This window comes from Globicephala melas, chromosome 7 (assembly GCF_963455315.2).
Source record: "Globicephala melas chromosome 7, mGloMel1.2, whole genome shotgun sequence".
NCBI classification, from domain to species: domain Eukaryota; kingdom Metazoa; phylum Chordata; class Mammalia; order Artiodactyla; family Delphinidae; genus Globicephala; species Globicephala melas.
The window spans coordinates 15,502,581-15,526,831 of NC_083320.1; the positions used below are offsets into that span (position 1 = coordinate 15,502,581).

Consider the following 24,251-nt stretch of genomic DNA (forward strand, 5'->3'; position numbering starts at 1 on the left):
GGCAGCGGTTCATAACCAGGATTCTGGCGTCAGACAGTCACGGGCTCAGATCCCGAGTCTGCTCCCTACTGGCTGCACCAACCTGGCTGGCTTTCCACGTTGCTTCCTCACCTTTAAAATGACAATAATAGTGCCTATGCCTCACGCCATAATGTTTACAGGGTCCACGGCCCCCAGTCCAGCACCCAGCTGAACTCAGTAAGATGACTACGGCTGGCTGCACAGAGAGCCGCAGGCTGGCGCAGAGGCTCTGCTCACGTTTAGGACCTTTACAGTGTTATTTGTTCATAAGCAGTTAGACTGTGGCTCCTTGAAAATGATATGTTCACTCCGTCTCACAGGGGACGTGAGGTCACACGAGTTGGACTCAGCCCAGCGAGGAGAGCACTGGGGCTGGGCCTCGGGCACCACCAGGCCTGCTGCAAGAGGCAAGAGGCTAAAGTGAGACGGCACCCGAGGTCAGAGGGCAGAGGTCAGCCTCAGTTTCCCAGATTAACCCTCAGATGGCTGAGGCCCAGCTCCCCCCAAGCAAACACAAAGCCTCCCAGCCACCAGGCCCACTGAGGCCACTGGTGCAACAGGGCTGACTGGCGCCTGGTGGCAGCTGGGCCTGGAAGGAAAGGAATGGAGGTCAAGGCTGTAGTCTGCACTGGGGAGAAGGGGCTGCAGGGGGTGCCCCTAGGGAAGCCCCAGGGCTGCCCTGGTGAAAGGAGAGGGAAGAAGAGAGGTGACCGCCATGAGGTTAACAAGACTGGGTTTGTCTACTACCTCTCTAGCTTCCAGAAAATTCCAGAGGCCAAAATACAGTATGGCCTCTCCAGCTATAAATTGGTAGAGCACTTAGCTGGGGAAAACCTTTCCTTCCCCTTCTCAGCATAGGGGCCACTTCCTAATCCTATAGGAGAGCTGCTGAGGGGTGCAAGGCTCCACCCCCTCCACCAGAGGTTCCTCAGGGAAGGATTGTCCCCATAGCGCAGATCCCCACCTCCTCGTGGGACAAAGGCCCATCTTTTCCCTACTCCTCCTTTTCCACTCCTTTTCCTCCTTTCTGCTCTTTGCAGAACTGGATAAGGAAGTGGAACGTGGGCCTCGGCCCAACAAGCCTGCAGGGTCAGCAGGCAGCCTCATCAGGCCTTTCCCTACTCGCTGCCCCCAACAAAGTTACCAAAGCCCTTCTCCTCTCCCAGGTCCCTGTAATGCCCTGGCCGTCTGGGGAGGGAAAAGAGTCTGGGACACACAGTCTGACAAGCGAGGGGCGACGCAAGGGACTACAGCAGAGAACTGCAGGACAAATGCCTGGGGAACCTATGACATGAGTCTGCTGCACATATAGGGCACTTGCTAACGAGGCTGTGATGATATATGGAGCTTTTCCAACCAAATAGGCCCAATCCAATTATTATCTTGAGTAACTGGGTTGGGGGAAAAAGAATTTAGCCATTTGAGGCAAGATGGTGCACTGGAAAGGAATGGATGGGGTTGGGAGACAGATGTACCTATTCTGCTTACTAGATGTGTCCCTTTGGGTAAATCACTTAACTACTCTTTAGGTTTTAGTGTTCTCACCTGTGAAATGGGGTTCTTGTATGTAAAGCATCTGGCAGGTAGAGAAGGCTCAGAAGGCAGCTGCTGTGAGAATCACACCCATTCAAGAATGCAGCTTTGGGACTTACCTGGTAGCGCGGTGGTTAGGAATCCACCTGCCAACGCAGGGGACATGGGTTTGAGCCCTGGTCTGGGAAGATCCCACATGCCACGGAGCAACTAAGCCTGTGCACCACAACTACTGAGCCCGTTCTCTAGAGCCCGAGAGCCACAACTACTGAGCCCATGTGCCACAACTACTGAAGTCTGCACTTCTAGAGCCCATGCTATACAACAAGAGAAGCCACTGCAATGAGAAGCCCATGCACCGCAATGAAGAGTAGCCCCTGCTCACCGCAACTAGAGAAAGCCTGAGCGCAGCAACGAAGACCCAACACAGCCCAAAATTAATTAATTAATTAATTATTTTAAAAAAGGGGCTTCCCTGGTGGCGCAGTGGTTGAGAGTCCGCCTGCCGATGCAGGGGACGCGGGTTCGTGCCCCGGTCCGGGAAGATCCCACATGCCGCAGAGCGGCTGGGCCCGTGGGCCACGGCCGCTGGGCCTGCGCGTCCGGAGCCTGTGCTCCGCAACGGGAGAGGCCATGGCAGTGAGAGGCCCTCGTATCGCAAAAAAAAAAAAAAAAAAAAAAACCAACAAAAAAAGAAAGAATGCAGCTTTGCAAATGGAATTGATTGGTTAAAAAAACAGAGCACTGTTAAGATTTTATTTGAAAATTTCCTCTGAAAGAAAGGCCCCTGTGGCCTATTGATTAGCTCATTTTTCCTTCCCTTTGTTTTACAAATGAATGGGAGAGAATCTGGGACAAGGTCCAGTCCAGAAGGGTGCTTTGTAAAGACCCTAGAGACTGAGTCGCCTGCAGGCAGTTGGGGAGGCAGCCTCAGGCCTGGTCCTGGACTCCAGCTGAGTTCAGAAAGTGAACTGAGGCTCTGCCCTGCCGGATGTGCCTTGGTTTCTGGTCTGGATATAACTTGGCAAAGACTATTTGTTTTTCTTGATAAGACATTAAAAGCTACGATAAAACCAAAGGGAGAGGAGAAAGACTAACTGCATATCCAAACTCTGTATGAAATGATTAATTTTTTTTGTTTGCATTGTCTTCGCAGATTCAAACTAATTTCATCCTAAAGATATCCTGCCTCCAGGCTCCTGGTGTCTCAAACAATCTCACACCTAGCTAAGCTTGAAAGTAATCACACATCCTGAGATAAATTAAGTGAAGCATTTAGAAGTGATGCTCAGGGGTGAGAGTCAGGGGCGCTGGTCTCTATGTGGGAGGATTACAATTCTGCTCAATCCAAACCAAACCCAAAACCAGCATTGCAAGTCTTAGGGGGTTGAAAATCGGGACAGTAGTGAGGGTGGGGTGGCAGAAGAGTTAGGGAAAATTGTGGGCACATTCTCCAGTCATCATCAAAAACGGGGGGAGGGGCAGATCATTTTTCAGGTAATGATGGTGATAATCAGAGATCAAATCTGTTGAGTCCAGTTTTCAAGGTGGTTGTTTTTTTAAAAGCTACACTAAACGCAAAACATTTCCTTGTTGTGTTTTAAAACCAAATCAATACAGTTTGCATAACAAACACCCTAGAGACATTTACTTAATATTTAACTAAGGCTAAATGACAAGGTTCTACTTCAGAGGAACTGGGCAGGATCTCTGACACCTAATTCCATTTCATTCAGTTCAAGTTAGTGAGGGTTACAATCTGACCATTGTTGAATACTTCTCAAGACTCATTAATCTCGAGCAAGAACCAACTTAACAAGCAGGGCAATCTTTTGAAGTGAATGGTGGTAGTGGTTTAAACAGAGGATTAGGAGATAATCACATTAAAAGTCATCTTTTGGCACTAAAATTGACCCCTGTCTAAGGGTTGTGAATTACAGGGATGGGGCAGGCTGTTTTGCACTCCTCTCTTACCCAGTCTCAGAGACTCCCCTGTGACACAGCCAGATGGCAGCCTGCCCACATCCAAAGAGACACCACTGCATTTAGACATGTTAATCATAAAGCTACCTCTTAACCGATTTATGGAACTGTTTATAAAATACCCTAGACTCTGCTGCAGTTAGACACTAGATCACAGGCACAATTTAAATATAAATTTGAGTTCCACTTTATAATGTAGATATCAGCTAGCTAGCTTTCAATAACCAGAACGTGAGAGATGTAAAATCCATCATTTAAACTCAAGCTCTCCAACACAAGTTAATTTGACTTGCAAGAGTAGGAACGGAAGGACCTGCCAAGAGGAATCTTCTGCTGTTATGACTTCCTTATCGCCGGGATTTTGAGTGTACATAAAAATGCAATCTACAGTCACCAAGCAATTCAGCATTTCCTTTTAAAGCGTTCCTTTGATCGTGTTGAACACAAAACAGCAGACTACCTAACAAATATTTAGCAGTGGATTTGATATGCATTTCTAATGTACTGTCTAATATTGAGGGGTTCCCAGCACAAAACGTGTAAAACCGCATTAGCATTTGGTCTGCAAAAGCGATAACAGGCCTTTTTTTTTAATGTTATCCTGCCCAGCATTTACTCTTTTCCTTCTTACTCCATGCCATGGATGGATCTCTTAAGTGTCACACAGCGAACATATAAAGAAGAGTCATGACCATGTTATATGCCTCCAAAGATTCTCTAGCTGGGTCCTTTCATTTTGAAGCTAGGGATGCTGCAGGCCAGAATCATGAAGTGGCTTGAGCAAGGTTTCACTGCTACGATTATAGTCCAAGTCTCTTGATGTTTCAACCTGGCCCATGGCTCTGTGCCCCAGTTGTCTATCGCCGCCCCCAACACGGCTGCTTGGACGAAATACAGTCAACATATGCACTGACCCCGAGATGGATGGAGTTGTGCTACACAGTGAGCTGGGTCAGACTGTCTTGGAACTCTGAACTAAAAGACAGGAAGTTACCAGCTGGCAACAGGAGGTAAAGAAGCAGATCCTGGAGCAAGTGCTCAATTGTAGCAGAAACCTAGCTGTTCGGTGGCATCAGCTCCTGTGAGGTTCTGGCTCCTATGGGATTCCTTGTCACCTTACAGCAAATCCCCCTTTCCTGAGCTAGTTTGAGTGGAAACCAAAAAAACACCCTATAAACATCAGCCTCATGTTCCTTTCATCGTATTTCAGGATCAGGAACCTCTGACCAAACCTCAAAGCTGCTGATAGAGGTAGAAGCAGCCCCCCTCCCCTGACATGAACACTCCTTGCTTCCATTCAAGGAGATCATCAAAAGCCATACATTAAAATGGATTGAGGGGACTTTAAAAAAACAAACAAACAAACCCCACGAATTATCAGAAGAGAGATTAACCCTGCCCAGAAACTCTCAGAAACAACCAGATCTTCAACACTCAAGAAGTTTGCATAGGATGACCATTACTTAAAAATAACCACAGATGGGTTAGAATGGTGGAGAATGTATCCTTCGGTGTTAGGTAAAAGAAGTGTTTACAAATGGGGAAAAAAGACAAGGAAAAACTCCAAGACAAATTGAAACCTTCCTGGAGTTTAGGCAGCAAGAATCAGGTTTTCTGGGCTTCCCTGGTGGCGCAGTGGTTGAGAGTCCGCCTGCCGATCCAGGGACACGGGTTCGTGCCCCGGTCCGGGAAGATCCCACATGCCGCGGAGCGGCTGGGCCCGTGAGCCATGGCCGCTGAGCCTGCGCGTCCGGAGCCTGTGCTCCGCAACGGAGAGACCACAACAGTGAGAGGCCCGCGTACCACAAAAAAAAAAAAAAAAAAATCAGGTTTTCTAAGGGCTGGTTGCTCCTGAGTAAGCTATTTTGTGGCCAGGGAAACTGCAGGCCAAAGATTAAGTGCCTGAAGATGGGAGTCCCAAATTCAAATTAAAGGGGCCAGGGAGGTCACAAAAGGTAGGGCAACAAGGAGTGGTGAGGTCTGCGCCTAAAACTAAAGTGAACACCCAAAATAAAAGCACTGAGATTCAATTTTAAGGGATTTTCTTAGGTCACTATTGCTGATACCATAAACTTACATACCATTTCTCAAAATCTTAAATTTCTAAAAATCTTATATGTAAAGGCACATGGCCTCTGAGACATGGAAGATCAATAGTTGAATATTTTACGTTAACAACTGCTGAAAAGCAATTAAAACCTTAAAGCCCTTTAAAAATATACTCAAAAGACAGACTGACAATTCACAAGAGTTAACACAAATGGCTGATGAAAGTCTGAAAAATATTTTCATTTTCACTAAAAATATATGAAAATTAATGGAGGTACCATTTTTCATCGGTTTAATCAGCAATGATTCAAAAAATGAGAACACACAAAGGTTATGAGGAAGAGTCAAAAGGAGTACTCTCACACAGCTGATCGGGGGTACTGATAGCAAACAGCATTCCTAGGAATACAATTTAGCAACACGCATCACTATCCTTAATGATTCTATCAGTACTATGTGTCAGGAGGTTTCCTCTCTTAGGAATAAGCCTATTCTTCCCTAGCGAATAATGTCATTTCATTTTAAATTAGTCAAGACAAAGTTGAAAGACAAATTCATGGCTCAACTTTAGGCATTCATCTCTTATTCTATCTGTATTCCCCCTAATTTTGATTTTACCTACATTTCCCATTTTTTCTTGCATCTCATCTTGAATGCCATGCAAGATCTGTGAAAAGAGGCAGGATGTAAGTATCGTAAGAATAGAGACGATGAGCCTCCCATGGACCAGTTGTGGTATCGATATTTGCATTATTTTACAAAATGGAGAATAACTTTATTTAGCAAAAAGTGAGATTTTGCCTGTTACAAAGCTAAACACGATGCAGTTTCAATGAAATTGCCTCTAACCTTTTTAAGACACAAGCAGTACTATTTTCTTTTTTGGTGGGGCTGTCACCACACCACAGTGGAAGCCAGGAGATCAGATAATCACTCCGTTGGGCAGTGACGCCCTGTGAAGCACTATCTGTAACATCTCTTCATGAGCATCTAATGAATAACCATTCATGGCCTTTTCTGTCCCAAGGTCGAAGATTCTATTGAATCCAATGACAGGTTAAAAACCTTGATAAGTGACAGAAGAAAATACCTCATTGATGTTTTTCAGCTAATTAAAAAAAGCTTATCTAACTTTTCTGGGATAAGATACCTTTGACTTGTCAAGAAGGGCCTATAGAAGACACTTAAGTAGTAGATAGAGTTAATGAATGCCATACAGGCAAACCTGAAATACAATCATAGCAAATATGCAATGGAAGAGAACCTTGGGCAAGTCATTTTAACGCTTGAAGCTGAGTGGCGGCCCTCTCTAGCACAAGAGGCCTTAGGGGACAGGATCAAACCCACTTAATCCAAAGTGATCCCCTCTACATGTCAGTTTCCTAATCTGTAAAACTGGCAATAATCACTTCTCAGGACTGCTGGCAGGATTAAATTAGGTGAACTATGTAAAGCGTTATTGCACTGAGTGGCATGTACAGTAAGTCCTCAACATATAATATGGCTCATTATTATCTGAAGTATTACTATCCCAATCTATAAAATGATACCAACCCATTGTTACGAAGATCAATGAACACAGATGCCAACAAAAGCAATGGGAGGTGCAACAGACAAGAGGAACAATTATGATTGTGATGAGAAAACAGTTAATATAACCATAAATTCTGCTAAGCTACTTCAGACAGTGTGAGTCACCCCTAATATAAAAAATTATTTTTAAAAGCAATAAAACCTGTTGAGACTTCATCCAATGACAATTGTCGAATTAATAGGAAATTTGTCAAGAGGTTTGGCACTCTTGGGCACAGCTGCCTTCCAAAGGATTTTGGGTGAGAAAAGATGTTTAAAGCTAGGGGACTTCAAATTCTGCCCCTTATATAATTAACATTTCTTCACCCTCACCCCTTAAAGAGGCAGCCACTAATTTAGGGATATCCCTTACAGGAGACAGGCTGCCTCAGCAGGAAGCTGATTGCCCAAAAGAATCTCACCCGTCTCCACCCCTCCTTCCCTCCCAACTGCCAACACCATCAGGAATTTTCCTTCCCTCCACCCACTTTCAACACTGGAGCCAAACCAAGCCTCTCTCATTATTATCTATCTCCGCAGCAGAGCATAAAGCAAACACCTTCCCACCTCTGAACCCTCCCCCACCCACCCCAGCCTCTATCTCTCTCCCTCTGCCCCTTCTTCCTTCCCTCCCTCCATCCCCCTCTTGGACCAGCCACTATTCCCTCCACCGGAACTGCCAGGAATGCACACACTGCTTCACTGATACGAATTACATACCTCTCTGCATGGGGGCCTTTTGGACCTGGCCATGCACCCATTTCTGAAAGCAAATAGCACATCGCCAAAGCTCAGGACAAACTGCATAGTCAAAGGTTGCTCTTTCCTCTCTCAGGTAAAGACTTTATTTGTCCACTCTCTGACAAAAGACTGGTAATTCTACCTCAAATGGAAAATCTTTTGAGCCCTTTGAAATGAGGACTCCAAAGCGAAAAATAACAGCCCATAATGACAATCTGAGTCCCCTAACCACTGCCTCCCATCAGGTCTAAAGATCTTCCCGGCCCCTCAGGAAAAGTTTTCCACCCTCAGTGGGCAAGATAATTGGCCTTGAGCTGACTGTACACAGTATAAGATATTCCCAGGTTACTAGAAGTATTTTGCATCATTTGCCCCACTTGACAACCGTAAAAGTTGGAGATATATATATATATATATTTTGGTATCTCAGAAAATAAATGACAGGAAAAGCAGCTCAAGCACCACGGGTCTTGGGTGCATTTTCACGTCCTAAGAACAGAAGGATTGCACCCCGCTCCCTGTCTCTCCTCCCCCAGCTCCTCCCGTGGACATCACCACTCTGCAGGAATGGAAGCCGCTTCCAGAGGGAGAGGAACAACTGCTCTAATGCTCATCTTTTGCAAGATGCCTATGCTTTTGCAGAGTCTCGTTGGATCACACTTTTAGACAGAAGCTAGATTTCAGAAGAGGGCTGGAAGGGAGACAGGGATGGAGAAAGGAAAAAGTGGCGTGTAGTTTGAGAGAGAAAAGGAGCAAATAGGAAGAATTCGGGGCCAAATAATCTTAACCATAAGCCCGAGGGACCTTAGCTGTTCTTCAAGGCCAGAGGCTTCAAACCAAGCCTCGGAAGTTTAGACTTCAAGGATTCTTTGTTCAATTGGCATATAGAGCTTTTAAAAATGTAAGCCCTACATTTAAAGATTTCACATGAAAAAGAGATCTGACCACATCAGCCTGTCTTTCCTCTCTCAGACACAGGTGGAGGTAAGGGGTAGCCACTCCCAATGCCCCAGGTGCCCCACCCAGCACTTCACTGCTTTATTCCTCTGCCCTGCCTTTTAAGGTATCTGCACTTATGTCTCCTGATCAAGGCCCCTCTCACTTGTTCTACAAATGAGAAAAATAAAAGCACCAGGGGTGCAGCCACGGCTTCTAAGAGCAGAGCAGCCCGAGAACCCCAGCTTCTTTAGATATGACAGGCACTTTTTTTTTTAACTGAAGTAGAGTTGATTTACAATGTTGTGTTAGAATTTCTACTGTCGAGCAAAGTGATGCAGTTATACACATATTCTTTTTCATATTCTTTTCCATTATGGTTTCTCACAGGATGTTGAATACAGTTCCCTGTACTATACAGTAGGACCTTGCTGTTTATCCATCCTGTATATACTAGTTTATATCTGTTAATTCCAAATTCCCAGTCCTTCCCTCTGCTCCCTGCCCTCCACACTGGCAATCACAAGTCCGTTCTCTATGTCTGCCAGTCTGTTTCTGTTTCGTAGAGAGGTTCATGCATAAAGAAGATGTGGTACATATATACAATGGAATACCACTCAGCCATGAAAAAGAATGAAATAACGCCATTTGCAGCAACATTGATGCAGCTGGAGATTATCATACTAAGTTGAAGTCAGTCAGAATGAGAAAGACACATATCATATGATATCACTTATATGTGGAATCTAAAATATTTCTTGACCAGGCACTTCTGAAGCTGTTTTCAGAGCAGAATCTTGAGTCAGGGAAACAGCCGTGCTGGCAACCTTGTCCCTGAAGCCCCCTCTCCCGGCTAAACCATCTTTGACCTAAGAATTGGTTGATCTTTAAGACTCTTTTGCCTTCTTGGACGCATCACCACGTGTTAGCACGCTTATGGACACTTGCAGAGTCCTTACATGCACCAGGCCATACCCTATATGTCTTCATGATGATTCTGGGAGATGTGCATTAACACCATCTTACAGGCTCAGGACAAGGGCACACGGACAAGCACAGTGGCTGAGCTGCACTTGAACCCAGGCCTACCTGATCCCAGGGTCCAGATGCTGGCAGCAGGCCTTGCTGCCTTGCAAATAACCACCATCTCCCCCAGTTTAAAAAAAAAAAACCAGGGACTTCTCTGGTGGTCCAGTGGTAAAGAATCCACCTTACAATGCAGGGGACGTGGGTTCGATCCCTGGGCGGGGAATTAAGATCCCACACGCCACTGGGCAACTAAGCCCACACACCACAACTACTAAGCTCTCGCGCCTCAACTAGAGAGCCTGCATGCCGCAAACTACGGAGCTCACCTGCCCTGGAACCTGCGCACCACAACCAGAGAAGAGAAAACCTGCACGTCACAACTAGAGAGAAGCCTGCATGCCTCAACAAAGACCCCACGTGCCACAACTAAGACCCGATGCGGCACAAAAAATAAATAAAAATCAGAACTTATTTGATCCTGAACAAAGTTCAACGATAGGGTCCCAAACAAAACATCAGAAGGGGCTCCACCTCTCCACCCAGAATTATCATTGGGCTTTCGTGTGTACGCCAGCTGCCCGCATGATACAACAAGCTTCCTCAGAGAAGTTGCCCTGCCTTACATGCTTCTGTGTATCCAATAGACACGGGGTAGTTACACTTAATACCACTAGGAATTATTAGTCAACAGCTCCTATTTTGTTTCTGATCAAATTTTACTAAATGGGGTTTCTTGGGAGGAAGCATTTTATGTCCCTTCATGGATTCTCCGAAAGGTCCTTTTCCTGCACATCATCTCTTCCTCTCTCATAGTCTTATTCATGCATAGCTTTTAAATCTTTCCTTCCATTTTCCCAAAGTAAACCAGGTAAAAATTCAACTCTAAGTGATTTTTAATAAAGAGCATATATGCAGAGTACTTGAATCCCAAAGCAGGTAGTTGTTGTAGAATACTGGTTCATAAGTAATAATAATACTTACAACCCATATTATGGTCAGTCTTCTGGACAAATAAGGATCAATATTCCAGTGAGTGAACGGAAGGAATGTGATGTAGAACACTTCTTGTCCCAAAGCGGCTGAAAATCTGAATAGGTAATAGTAGAAATAATTCTTCACAATGTACTTCTGTACATAAGCCTGAAAGACAAAAGTTAGAAGACTCTGTGAGTTCATTGAACAGGTCACTATAAGGCAAGTTTTAAAAACCTCTATCTAAGGACTTCCCTGGTGGTCCAGTGGTTAAGACTCCATGCTCTCAATGCAGGGGGACCTGGGTTTGATTCCTAGTCAGGGAACTAGATCCCGCATGCATGCTGCAAATGAAACAGTCCCCCATGCCGCAACTAAGACCCAGCGAAGCCAAATAAATAAATAAATACGTAAAAATAAATTAAAAAAATAAGAACCTCTACCTAGGGACTTCCTTGGCCGTCCAAAGACTCCTTGCTTCTACTGCACGGGGTGTTGGTTCCATCCCTAGTCGGGGGAACTAAGATCCCACGTGCCCCAAGATGTGGCCCCCAAAACCCCCAAACAAAAACAAAACAAAAAACCCCTCTACCTACGATTCACAGGGTTTCAATTGCCAAGGTGCTACCTCCTCTCCCCTTGTGTAATTACAGTATCAGTACTAGCAGCCTACAGTGTTACTGAACATCTATCAATCCCCAGGTGCCTACACAAACACAGATGTTAATTCTTCATAAAATTAAATTAGTAACACCCAAGACAGAAATATCAGGGAAAGACACACAAAAAACCCCAAACCTTTCTCCTGTGTCCACAGAGGGCTAGAAACTCACGGGAGGTGAACTCTGCTAACACACTGTGTGGGTCTATGAGTGTGGTAGGCAGGAGGATGTCCCCAAAGATGTCTACCTCCTAATCCTTAGAATCTGCGAAGATGTTACCTTACACGGCCAAAGGGGCTCTGCAGATGTGATTAATGATTTCGAGATTGAGGGGTTACCCTGGGTTATGTAGGTGGCTTCAATGGAATCACAAAGATCTTTAACTAATAGAAGGAGGTGGAAGAGTCAAGAGGCAGAAAGTGATTTGAAGATGAAGGAGCCATGAGTCAAGGGATGCCCGCGCCTCTAGAAGCCGGAAAAAGTGAGGAAAAGGATCCTCTCCTTGAGGCTCCAGAAGGAACACAGCTCTGCTGGTACCTTGATTTCAGCCAGATGAGAACCATTTTGGACTTCTGACCATATATTTTGCATGCACAGAATAAACACGTGTTGTTTTAAGCCACTAAGTTCGTGGTAATTTGTTGCAGCAACAAGAGATTAACTAACATGAAGGCTTTAGAAAAATCGCTTGCAGTTAAATGTTTGTAATTTACCTTTTAAATGGGATTCGTCAAGTCGGCCCACTACAGTGATAGTGCAAGAAACACAGCAAGTGGGCACGGGCCTGCTAAAAATGCACTCCCATTTTCTATCATCCTTCTCCATCCTGTTATCCTGGTAGTAGGCAGGAAGGAAAAAAGAAAAAGACTTGTGTCGACACTGCCCTCGGCTCCAGAGGCATATCTGGATTCGTGTAAACCAGTCACGGTTAAGTTCAAAAATTCAGCCTCAAGCCGAGCAGTGCATGGCACTACCTGGGAGGAAGATGCTAGTCAGAGTGAGCATACAACGTAAGCCAGAAGTTCATCTCTCTACCGGGATGAACGTTACTTCTAAGTGAATTCAAAGGAGAAAGAACGGATCCATCGTCAAGTGGAAAGACAATAATGCACAAAATGAATTAAACAAGGAAGGGTATAGTTCTACCTCTCTGCCGAGATCCTATGGTTAAATGTGCAAAACAAGGTCAAGGGACTGAATGAATAAATGACAAACTCCTCCCTCCCTCCTTCTCCCTGTGTCTCATTATCTAATGCGAGGACTAATCTCTGCAGATTCTGTTTGATAAACATACATCCAACAGGCTCGACCTTGGGGCAAATCCTGTGAAGCGACCTTTTTTACGTAAAAATTAGTTATTTTAAGGCACCAGCTGTCAGGTACACTTGGTAATCTGTCCTGCTTTTAAGCTTTATGAGGAAAACTTTTGCCAAACTTTGACAAGGGTCAAACCCCTCCCTCGTGTCATTTCATGGTACCCAAGTGTTATATGACATTATAAATATTCAGCAACAACCATTCTCTACCCTAGAAACTTAACTGAGACCAAGTTCAATATTTTCATCCTAGTAAATAATCGAAAAAACTGGCATGGATGACAGCAAACTGCTTTTGTGTTACATATTACTAATATCTTTAGGCATGCCTTTTACATTCTCTTAGGAACTCTCTTTTTTTAATTTTTAGGAACGCTCTTTTTTTTTGAGTAGAGAGCTAAATATTCTCTAAATCTTCTTTAGAAACAAAAAGCAAAGGTGAAGTTAAAAATATCAACGTGTATAGGGCAGCCAAAGGAGCTTTTAGATAACATCTCTGTATATGTAATTAAATAGGTTGAGAGCCAATATTTTCTTCCAAATTCTTCAGAATTATATGTACTGTAAATAAAGTAGTTAAGTACTTGTCTTTTCAGGACAATAATCTAAGTTCCCCTTGTGGGAAATCTCAGTGGGTATCGCTTCAATGTATCTTTGTAAATAAGAATTTCAGTTTCAGGGTATGTGTTGGTCGCATCGGGAACAGTTAGAGGGAAAAGAAACCGGGGTTAGAAATAGAAATGGCAGGTAAAGTGAATGGCAGAGAGAAGAGGAGATAAAACAGAGACGGGAAACCAAATCCCGGAACAAAAACATCAATACATTCTGTAGAACTGGTCGTGCCCAAGGAGCTGACATCCCAGGCAGTGGAGCCGTGTTTCTGCAGCACAGACTCAGGAGTCAGTGATTAGCAGCTAATTTTTAGACAAAAGATCAGGAAAAGCATTCAGGTGAGTGGAGAGGCGCTACTTTTAGAAATAAAATACCTCTTAGTATACCAATCACCTGCCTCAAAGCCAAAGAAATTTCTGGTAAACAAGGGATGATAAGATGGAAATTACCCAGATAGCCATTATTACTAACTGCAAAATGTCACTGATATTCTCATTTGTCTGTTTGATTTCCTGGTTTCTTTTCTTGAAAGTGAAAAAGGAAAATGGTTTTGAGGTGGGGATAAAAAATATGATCTCAGTCTCCCAATGCCATCTTTCCCTTTTGGTCACAAATTTCTCAAATGCACATTCTCCTAAAATGGGGTTTTCGGTAACTTAAGGTTTGGGTGGGAGAACAGCTGCTCTATTGTGCAGATACAAGAGTATTCCCTGTTCTCTGCAAGGCTGCCTTCAATGCATAACTAAGTCATGACCGAAAGGGAGCAGTACAGATTTACGGCAAGATGAAGACAAAGAACGCTGAGAATGTATGACGCCTTGACTTAGGTCTGCCCCGAAACACCTGAACAGTGTTTAGTTTTCCAAGTGCACACAGAGGAGTCCTAAATGCAAAGGAAATATGGCCAGGTCAGCACCACTGGCTGGAATAAGGGCAGACCCAGACAGAAAAGACACCAATGCCTAGCACACTTGGTAGCTGACCCAGCTTTCGAGCTGTCAGAGGAGGAGTACAAGAAATAGCTTTTAGGACTTCCCTGGTGGCGCAGTGGTTAAGAATCCACCTGCCAATGCAAGGGACGCGGGTTTGAGCCCTGGCCTGGGAAAATCCCACATGCCGCGGAGCAACTAATCCCTGTGCACCACAACTACTGAGCCTGCGCTCTACAGCCCACGAGCCACAACTACTGAAGCCCACGCACCTAGAGCCAGTGCTCCGCAACAAGAGAAGCCACCACAATGAAAAGCCTGCGCACCTCAACGAAGTGTAACCCCCGCTCACCACAACTAGAGAAAGCCCACGCACAGCAACGAAGACCCAACGCAGTCGAAAAATTAAATTTATGAAAAGAAAAAAAAAAAGAAGGCTTCCCTGGTGGCGCAGTGGTTGGGAGTCCGCCTGCCAATGCAGGGGACACGAGTTCGTGCCCCGGTACCGGAAGATTCCACATGCCGCAAAGCGGCTGGGCCCGTGTGCCATGGCCGCTGAGCCTGCGCGTCCGGAGCCTGTCCTCCGCAACGGGAGAGGCCACGGTGGTGAGAGGTCCGCGTACCGCCAAAAAAAAAAAAAAAAAAAAAGAAATAGCTTTTAGCCAAAACAATGTGTGACCTTGGGGAAGTCAATTCGCCTTTCTGAACCTCAGCGGCCTCAGCTGCAAATGATGGAGTAGGATTAGTTCAGTTGGCTTTTAATATACAAAAAGAAAATTTAAGTAGGGAAAGGCCCATTAAACAGAATGTTACCACAGGACCTAGTACTAAAAAGTTTGAAACCAATTGGTGGAAAGTGAGGAGGGTCCCAGGGAACCCCTATTTCAGGCCAGGCACACCCCCATCCCAACCCCCAAGCTTTTCTCTGGAATATCCCCTCAGAGCAGTTCCGTAATCAGTTTGGAAACCACTGACCTTCATCTGTACTCGACCTCACATACCACCTTTCTGTAACTAACCCTTGGCCTTGAGAACACAGGCTATAGGCATTCTGACTTTGAGGTCTTTAAAGGACTCGATAAACTCTGGACCAATGTCACTGCAAGGTCAAGTTACTTATCTCCATTTTTTTTAGATTAGAACTGTAAATGCAAGTATTCTTCCAAAGGTCAAGTTGGAGATACCACTCTATCTCAACACAGCCGGAAGGAATTCACATCGGGGAGGGTAGTAGCTAAGGCTCCCAGCAGCCATGTTAATTGGAATCAGTAGAAGGAGCTCATTCTCTGTGGCTGAGAGAGATCAAATCTATACAGGGTACAGCACAGTCTTACTTAACCTTTAGGACTCAAGGCTTTTATAGATCACACCAAACAGCAGCATTTCATTCACCGTGGCTTTGCTTCAGAGAAGTTTTACAGACCGATAAGAGGCAAGTGGGTCCAGAGTAAAGTGGCCTGGAGAAAAGAGCCCAGGAAGAGGGGAGGCTGCAGAGCTGGTGGACAAACTTTGTGTCCACAAACTCTGGACGCAAAGTGTCTCGGATTAAATCCAGGCTGTTCCAACACTCACTACCTGAATAATCTCACACCAATGACTTGACCTCCTGGGGCTTCAGATTCCCCTTCTGCAAATGGGAATAATAACAGTACATACCACATGAGGACGCTGGGAAGATTAAATCAGAGGTTGTTGCTGGTGTGTGCAAGGCGTTCAGGTCAAAGCCTGGCGGAGAAACGTCTCACAAAGACCTAGCTCTTAGCTATGAGTGACGATGCTGGCAGTGAGGGTTTCCCATAAAGCACTTCTCAATTATAACACACATGCAACTCACCTGGATCTTGTTAAAAATGCAGATTTTGATGCAGTTCACCTGCGACAGGGTCGTAAGTTCTAATGGGCTCCCAGGTGATGCATATGCTGCCAGATTGCCCCCCCATGGACCATACTTTGAGTAGCAAGGAACAAGGACACCCCAGTGAAGGGTTTTTAAACCCAAAAGGAAGGTTCTCAGGTTTAATTCTGTGTTAGAGGAAGCCCCAACGGGAGTTTTAACAGAGTAAGATAATGTGATCAAAGCAACAGGTAAAAATGCTGGTGACAAACCAGAAGGGAACAGTTAGTGAATTCTACGGAGGATCCCACAGTGGTCCACATGCAGGAACTGAGCCCAGGCACACCCCTCAACCACAAAAGATACTAATGGGAAGGCCACGAGGAAGAGGCGCCCCGATGAAATAGCAGCGGATCAAACAACCAACTGACGACGCAGAAAGAAAGAAGCCATCCCAGGCTCCCTGCCTTCATCCGGGTAGGGTCTGCATAAATTCCTGGATGACAAGTCCAAAATTAGTTAAGGAGTCATGAAGCTTGAGAAGCATTCCTAACCTCTCAGACCATCACGGTACAGAAAAAGAAACCTCATTTCCCTAAAAAGGGCTCTTGCACCACCATCAGAATCCTGGCGTGGAAACAAGGTTCTCTGGCTCTGCAGGCAGGAGCATCTGCCATTATGTTCTTTGCTAAGATAGAGGGAGCAATTTGCTTTATTTTTAAGATAAAAACTCACAGGAGAGTATTCCATTAATATCAATGGTTTTTGCAATTCTAAACTGTTTTTTTTGTTTGTGTGTGTGTGTGTGTGTGCGGTACGCGGGCCTCTCACTGTTGTGGCCTCTCCTGTTGCGGAGCACAGGCTCCGGACGCGCAGGCTCAGCGGCCATAGGCTCACGGGCCCAGCCGCTCCGCGGCATGTGGGATCTTCCCGGACCGGGGCACGAACCCTGGTCCCCTGCATCGGCAGGCGGACTGTCAACAACTGCGCCACGAGGGAAGCCCTATGTACCAACATTTTTTAAAAACTTGAAAGTGGCAAACCTTTTCTGGAGATAGGCCATGCCAACACAGACCATTCATTCACTGCTTACACTTCAGTGATGGAAGACTGACAATAAGCAAGAGCATTTCATTTAGCAAGAAACACGAGGATGAAATTAAAGCAGGAGCAAGTGATACCAAATGATATGTATGTGCTGGGGAGGTGCTCTCCAAGGAGGGGCCCTTTGAGCTAAGCCCTGGATGGGGAGATAAGCTGGTTCCTTTGGGGCCTGGGGTCAGAGAGACCACTGAGCAAAAGGCCCCAAAGTAGGAAACAGGCCTGTGTGCTGGGACACAGGTGGAAAAGAGAGAGGAGATGGAGTGAAGAGCAGCAGCTGGGATCTAGGCTGGGAGCAATAGTAAGTCCTGGAAGGTTTCAAATAAGAGTATGATTTTTTGAACTCTGGCAGGACTGAAACAAATTTTGGCTCAGAACCCATGGGAAGAAGCCCTGCTTTAATTCTTTTGTTTTTTAGTTTCTGAAACTTAGTGGAGAAATATCATTAACTAGCAGTGCTAAACTTAAAAGCCGGGCTTCCCAGCCTCATAGCACAGGGAGATCAGCTCGGTGCTTTGTGACCACCTAGAGGGGTGGGATAGGGAGGGTGGGAGGGAGACACAAGAGGGATGAGATATAGGGCTACATGTATATATATAGCTGATTCACTATGTTATAAAGCAGAAACTTACACACCATTGTAAAGCAATCCAATAAAGATGTTAAAAAAAAAAAGCCAGGCTTCCCTGGTGGTCCAGTGGTTAAGAATCCACCTGCCAATGCAGGGGACACGGGTTCGAGCCCTGGTCCAAGAAGATTCCACATACCACGGAGCAACTAAGCCCTGTGCACCACAACTACTGAGCCTGAGCTCTACAGCCCACGAGCCACAACTACTGAAGCCCACGCACCTAGAGCCAGTGCTCCGCAACAAGAGAAGCCACCACAATGAGATGCCTGCGCACCTCAACGAAGTGTAACCCCCGCTCACCACAACTACAGAAGGCCTGCACACAGCAACGAAGACCCAATGCAGTCGAAAAAATAAAAGAAAAAAAAAGAGGGCTTCTCTGGTGGCGCAGCGGTTGGGAGTCCGCCTGCTGATGCACGGGACATGAGTTCGTGCCCCGGTCCGGGAAGATTCCACATGCCGCAAAGCGGCTGGGCCCGTGTGCCATGGCCGCTGAGCCTGCGCGTCCGGAGCCTGTCCTCCACAATGGGAGAGGCCACGGTGGTGAGAGGCCCGCGTACCGCCAAAAAAAAAAAAAAAAAAAGAAATAGCTTTTACCCAAAACAATGTGTGACCTTGGGGAAGTCAATTCGCCTTTCTGAACCTCAGCGGCCTCAGCTGCAAATGATGGAGTAGGATTAGTTCAGTTGGCTTTTAATATACAAAAAGAAAATTTAAGTAGGGAAAGGCCCATTAAACAGAATGTTACCACAGGACCTATTACATAAAAAGTTTGAAACCAATTGGTCGAAAGTGAGGAGGGTCCCAGAGAACCCCTATTTCAGGCCAGGCACACCCCCATCCCAACCCCCAAGCTTTTCTCTGGAATATCCCCTCAGAGCAGTTCCGTAATCAGTTTGGAAACCACTGACCTTCATCTGTACTCCACCTCACATACGACCTTTCTGTAACTAACCCTTGGCCTTGAGAACACAGGCTATAGGCATTCTGACTTTGAGGTCTTTAAAGGACTCGATAAACTCTGGACCAATGTCACTGCAAGGTCAAGTTACTTATCTCCATTTTTTTTAGATTAGAACTGTAAATGCAAGTATTCTTCCAAAGGTCAAGTTGGAGATACCACTCTATCTCAACACAGCCGGAAGGAATTCACATCGGGGAGGGTAGTAGCTAAGGCTCCCAGCAGCCATGTTAATTGGAATCAGTAGAAGGAGCTCATTCTCTGTGGCTGAGAGAGATCAAATCTATACAGGGCACAGCACAGTCTTACTTAAAAATAACTTTAGGTCAAAGCTTTTATAGATCACACCAAACAGCAGCATTTCATTCACCGTGGCTTTGCTTTAGAGAAGTTTTACAGACCGATAAGAGGCAAGTGGGTCCAGAGTAAAGTGGCCTGGAGAAAAGAGCCCAGGAAGAGGGGAGGCTGCAGAGCTGGTGGACAAACTGTGTCCACAAACTCTGGACGCAAAGTGTCTCGGATTAAATCCAGGCTGTTCCAACACTCACTACCTGAATAATCTCACACCAATGACTTGACCTCCTGGGGCTTCAGATTCCCCTTCTGCAAATGGGAATAATAACAGTACATACCACATGAGGACGCTGGGAAGATTAAATCAGAGGTTGTTGCTGGTGTGTGCAAGGCGTTCTGGTCAAAGCCTGGCGGAGAAACGTCTCACAAAGACCTAGCTCTTGGCTGTGAATGACGATGCTGGCAGTGAGGGTTTCCCATAAAGCACTTCTCAATTATAACACACATGCAACTCACCTGGATCTTGTTAAAAATGCAGATTTTGATGCAGTTCACCTGCGACAGGGTCTTAATTGCTAATGGGCTCCCAGGTGATGCATATGCTGCCAGATTGCCCCCCCATGGACCGTACTTTGAGTAGCAAGGAACAAGGACACCCCAGTGAAGCGTTTTTAAACCCAAAAGGAAGGCTCTCAAGTTTAATTCTCAGTGTTAGAGGAAGCCCCAACGGGAGTTTTAAGAGAGTAAGATAATGTGATCAAAGCAACAGGTATTGTAAAGCAGAAACTAACACACCATTGTAAAGCAATTATACTCCAATAAAGATGTTAAAAAAATAAAATAAATTTTTTAAAAAAGCAACAAGTAAAAATGCTGGTGACAAACCAGAAGGGAACAGTTAGTGAATTCTACGGAGGATCCCACAGTGGTCCGCATGCAGGAACTGAGCCCAAGCACACCCCTCAACCACAGAAAGTACTAACGGGAAGGCCACGAGGAAGAGGCGTCCCGATGAATTAGCAGCGGATCAAACAACCAACTGACGCCGCCAAAAGAAAGAAGCCATCCCAGGCTCCCTGCCTTCATCCGGGTAGGGTCTGCATAAATTCCTGGATGACAAGTCCAAAATTAGTTAAGGAGTCATGAAGCTTGAGAAGGATTCCTAACCTCTCAGACCATCACGGTACAGAAAAAGAAACCTCATTTCCCTAAAAAGGGCTCTTGCACCACCATCAGAATCCTGGCGTGGAAACAAGGTTCTCTGGCTCTGCAGGCAGGAGCATCTGCCATTATGTTCTTTGCTAAGATAGAGGGAGCAATTTGCTTTATTTTTAAGATAAAAACTCACAGGAGAGTATTCCATTAATATCAATGGTTTTTGCAATTCTAAACTTTTTTTTTTTTTTTTTCGGTACGCGGGCCTCTCACTGTTGTGGCCTCTCCCGTTGCGGAGCACAGGCTCCGGACGCGCAGGCTCAGCGGCCATGGCTCACGGGCCCAGCCGCTCCACGACATGTGGGATCTTCCCGGACCGGGTCATGAACCCGTGTCCCCCGCATCGGCAAGCGGACTCTCAACCACTGCGCCACCAGGGAAGCCCTAAACTGTTTTTTTTTTAATATAAAGTTATTTTATTTATTTTTGTCTGCGTTGGGTCTTCGTTGCTGCACGCAGGCTTTCTCTCGTTGTGGCAAGAGGGGGCTACTCCTCCTTGCGGTGCGCGGGCTTCTCATTGCGGTGGCTTCTCCTGTTGCGGAGCACGGGCTCTAGGCGCGTGGGCTTCAGTAGTTGTGGCACGCAGGCTCAGTAGTTGTGTCTTGCAGGTTCTAGAGCACAGGCTCGGTAGTTGTGGTGCACGGGCTTAGTTGCTCCGTGGCATGTGGGATCTTCCCAGACCAGGGATCAAACCCATGTCCCCTGCACTGGCAGGCGGATTCCTAAACACTGCGCCACTTGGGAAGTCCGTAAACTGTTTTTTTAACCCCACTTGGGAAAGCCTTTGTGATTTCTAGTTACTTATGCTGTACGTTCAGCCTACACACTGATTCTTCTCATCAGCTCCCAAGGGTTGTCACCTTGGCGTTATTCTTCAAGGTGGGAATTGCCTCACGTGCTTGGGGCTGTGGGAGAAAAGGGGCATCAGCCTAGGTCTCCAGACTGACAGCCGTTTACAGAGACGGGGGCCTACCCAGAAACGCCTTCCATGGCGGGGGCAGTGTCCCGAAAGGCAGCCGATTCGGAACTAAAACTCTGCAAGCCTTGCTCTCTGATTCTCACGCTCAGCAGACATTCATCCAGAATTTGTAATCTAGAGCCTAAAGATTAGGAAGGGCAGATCTAAGGAACTCGATGCCACTTTCGTTAGAGCCTACACTTTGCGAGGTTTTGGTCCTGCTACCTCTCTCTGAAAGAACAGGCTTTGGTGGGCATGGCATTACACGCTGCAGAGGTGGAATATTTGCAAAATAAACACTCGAAGCTATTATAAGACACCAACTAGCACGTTAACACGCCAAGTACAAACCAAGCAATGCCCAACATTTTTTTTTTTATGTACCAACATTTTTTTAAAAATTGAAAGTGGCAAACCTTTTCTGGAGAGAGGCCATGCCAACACAGACCATTCATTCACTGCTTACACTTTAGTGATGGAAGACTGACAATAAGCAAGAGTATTTCATTTAGCAAGAAGCACGAGGATGAAATTAAAGCAGGAGCAAGTGATACCAAATGATATGTATGTGCTGGGGAGGTGCTCTCCAAGGAGGGGCCCTTTGAGCTAAGCCCTGGATGGGGAGATAAGCTGGTTCCTTTGGGGCCTGGGGTCAGAGAGACCACTGAGCAAAAGGCCCCAAAGTAGGAAACAGGCCTGTGTGCTGGGACACAGGTGGAAAGAGAGAGATAGGAGATGGAGTGAAGAGCAGCAGCTGGGATCTAGGCTGGGAGCAATAGTAAGTCCTGGAAGGTTTCAAATAAGAGTATGATTTTTTTGAACTCTGGCAGGACTGAAACAAATTTTGGCTCAGAACCCATGGGAAGAAGCCCTGCTTTAATTCTTTTGTTTTTTAGTTTCTGAAACTTAGTGGAGAAATATCATTAACTAGCAGTGCTAAACTTAAAAGCCGGGCTTCCCAGCCTCATAGCACAGGGAGATCAGCTCGGTGCTTTGTGACCACCTAGAGGGGTGGGAGGAGACACAAGAGGGAGGAGATACGGGGTGTATAGCTGATTCACTATGTTATAAGCAGAAACTAACACACCATTGTAAAGCAATCCAATAAAGATGTTAAAAAAAAAAAAAAGCCAGGCTTCCCTGGTGGTCCAGTGGTTTAAGGAATCCACCTGCCAATGCAGGGGACAACAGGTTTTGAGCCCTGGTCCAGGGAAGATCCCACATGCCACGAGCAACTAAGCCCGTGCGCCACAACTACTGAGCCTTGCGCTCCACAGCCCACGAGCCACAACTACTGCAAGCCCGTGAGCCTAGAGCTCGTACTCGGCAACAAGAGAAGCCACTGCAATGAGAAGCCCGCGCACTGCAATGAAGAGTAGCCTCCTACTCGCCACAACTAGAGAAAGCTCGCTGTGTAGCAACGAAGACCCAACGCAGCCAAAACTAAATAAATTTTTTTAAAAAAAGAAAAAAAAAGAGTAAACTTAAAAGTCACTGTGGGGTAGAGTCCCACTGTTTGCCCCAGTGAGGTAGACATGCATTTTTCTTGAATTTACGTCTTCTTTTACTAATATGCTCCCATCACTTTTAATTACTCTTTTTTTTATTAAGTTAGGAAATCAAGACTTTCCAACCTATAAAGAAAATTAAATGAATGATCACTTAGGAAGCCTACGGATGATTGACAGTGTCCCTTGAAGGGGAAAACAGAAGGAACAAGAATGTAGGAGGGTATCCCCTTTCATCTTGCAATTCAGATAGAATTACGAGTTGGGTGATCTGAGATGCCTGCTCAGTGCTCGGTGATTAAAATTTCAGGATGGCGAGACTGAAAGATCAATAAATGGAAGGACAACTTCTTCGAAGAAAAGAGCTTGAAAGGAAACTGTCACACTAATCACTTTCATCTGCTTCTATTGGCATTTGCTGGGATCACTCAGTCTGTGTCCAAGAACAAGAGGGAGGCTGGAGAGGACTGAACCAACACGTGGCTTTTATTTACGGCAAAGGTTTTCGTTGTAGCCCTTTTCCACAATTTGAGCTGTCTTCCTCCTGACCATCCATCGGATTTTAGCTCTCCACCTCTGATACGTCTGATAATTTTTGTTCTTTTCCAGGGACCAGCTCTCATACTGGCCCCATCAGGAAGGGCGAACCGGGGACAAGGATTGTGAAATTCTGTGATCCAGGGTGACAACAACGCTCCACCTGAACTAAGAAATGGATCTCACAGCTCGACAGAGGGGCTGCCTCGTCATCACTGTTAGATCTCTTGTGTCTGACAACACAGAATCTGCTGAGGAAGCAAATCTAGGAACGAGAGAGAGAGAGAGAGAGAGAGAGAGAGAGAGAGAGAGAGAGAGAGAAAGAGAGAGAGAGAGAGAAGAGGGAGAGAGAGAGAGACAGACAGAGACAGAGAGGACTGAGGGAGGGAGGAGGGAGAGAGAGGGAGAGAGGAGAGAGGGAGGAGAGGAGGGAGAGAGAGAGAGAGAGGAGAGGGGAGGTGAGAGAGAGAGAGGTGAGAGAGAGAGAGAGGGGAGGGAGAGGAGAGAGAGAGAGAGAGGGAGGGAGAGAGAGAGAGAGAGGTGAGAGAGAGAGGGAGGGGGGAGGGAGAGAGAGAGACAGAGCGAGACAGAGACGAGAGAGAGAGAGAGACAGATAGAGAGAGAGGGGAGGGAGGGAGGGAGGCAGAGAGAGGGAGAGAGAGAGAGGGGAGATGATGGAGAGAGAGAGGGAGAGAGAGGAGGGAGAGAGAGGGAGGGAGGGAGAGAGAGAGAGGAGAGAGAGAGGGAGAGGGAGAGAGAGAGAGACAGAGACAGAGACAGAGACAGAGAGAGGGAGGGAGGGAGGGAGAGAGAGGGAGAGAGAGAGAGAGAGGGAGGGAGAGAGAGGGAGAGAGGGG

At 46.0% G+C, this 24,251-nt stretch overlaps 1 protein-coding gene across 22 annotated transcripts in view; it reads right to left on the bottom strand.

Annotated features, from left to right (window-relative positions):
• SGPP2 (sphingosine-1-phosphate phosphatase 2) overlaps positions 1-24,251 on the bottom strand; it is a 138,829-nt gene that overhangs the window by 77,993 nt on the left and 36,585 nt on the right. For all 22 annotated transcript variants that reach the window (XR_009564537.1, XR_009564530.1, XR_009564531.1 and 19 more), the window contains exon 2: positions 10,846-11,004. Coding sequence is in view for 1 of the 22 variants with exons in the window: in XM_030836988.2 (XP_030692848.1) it covers positions 10,846-11,004 (159 nt within the window). In the remaining 21 variants the exon portion in view is untranslated. The remainder of the gene's footprint in view (positions 1-10,845; positions 11,005-24,251) is intronic.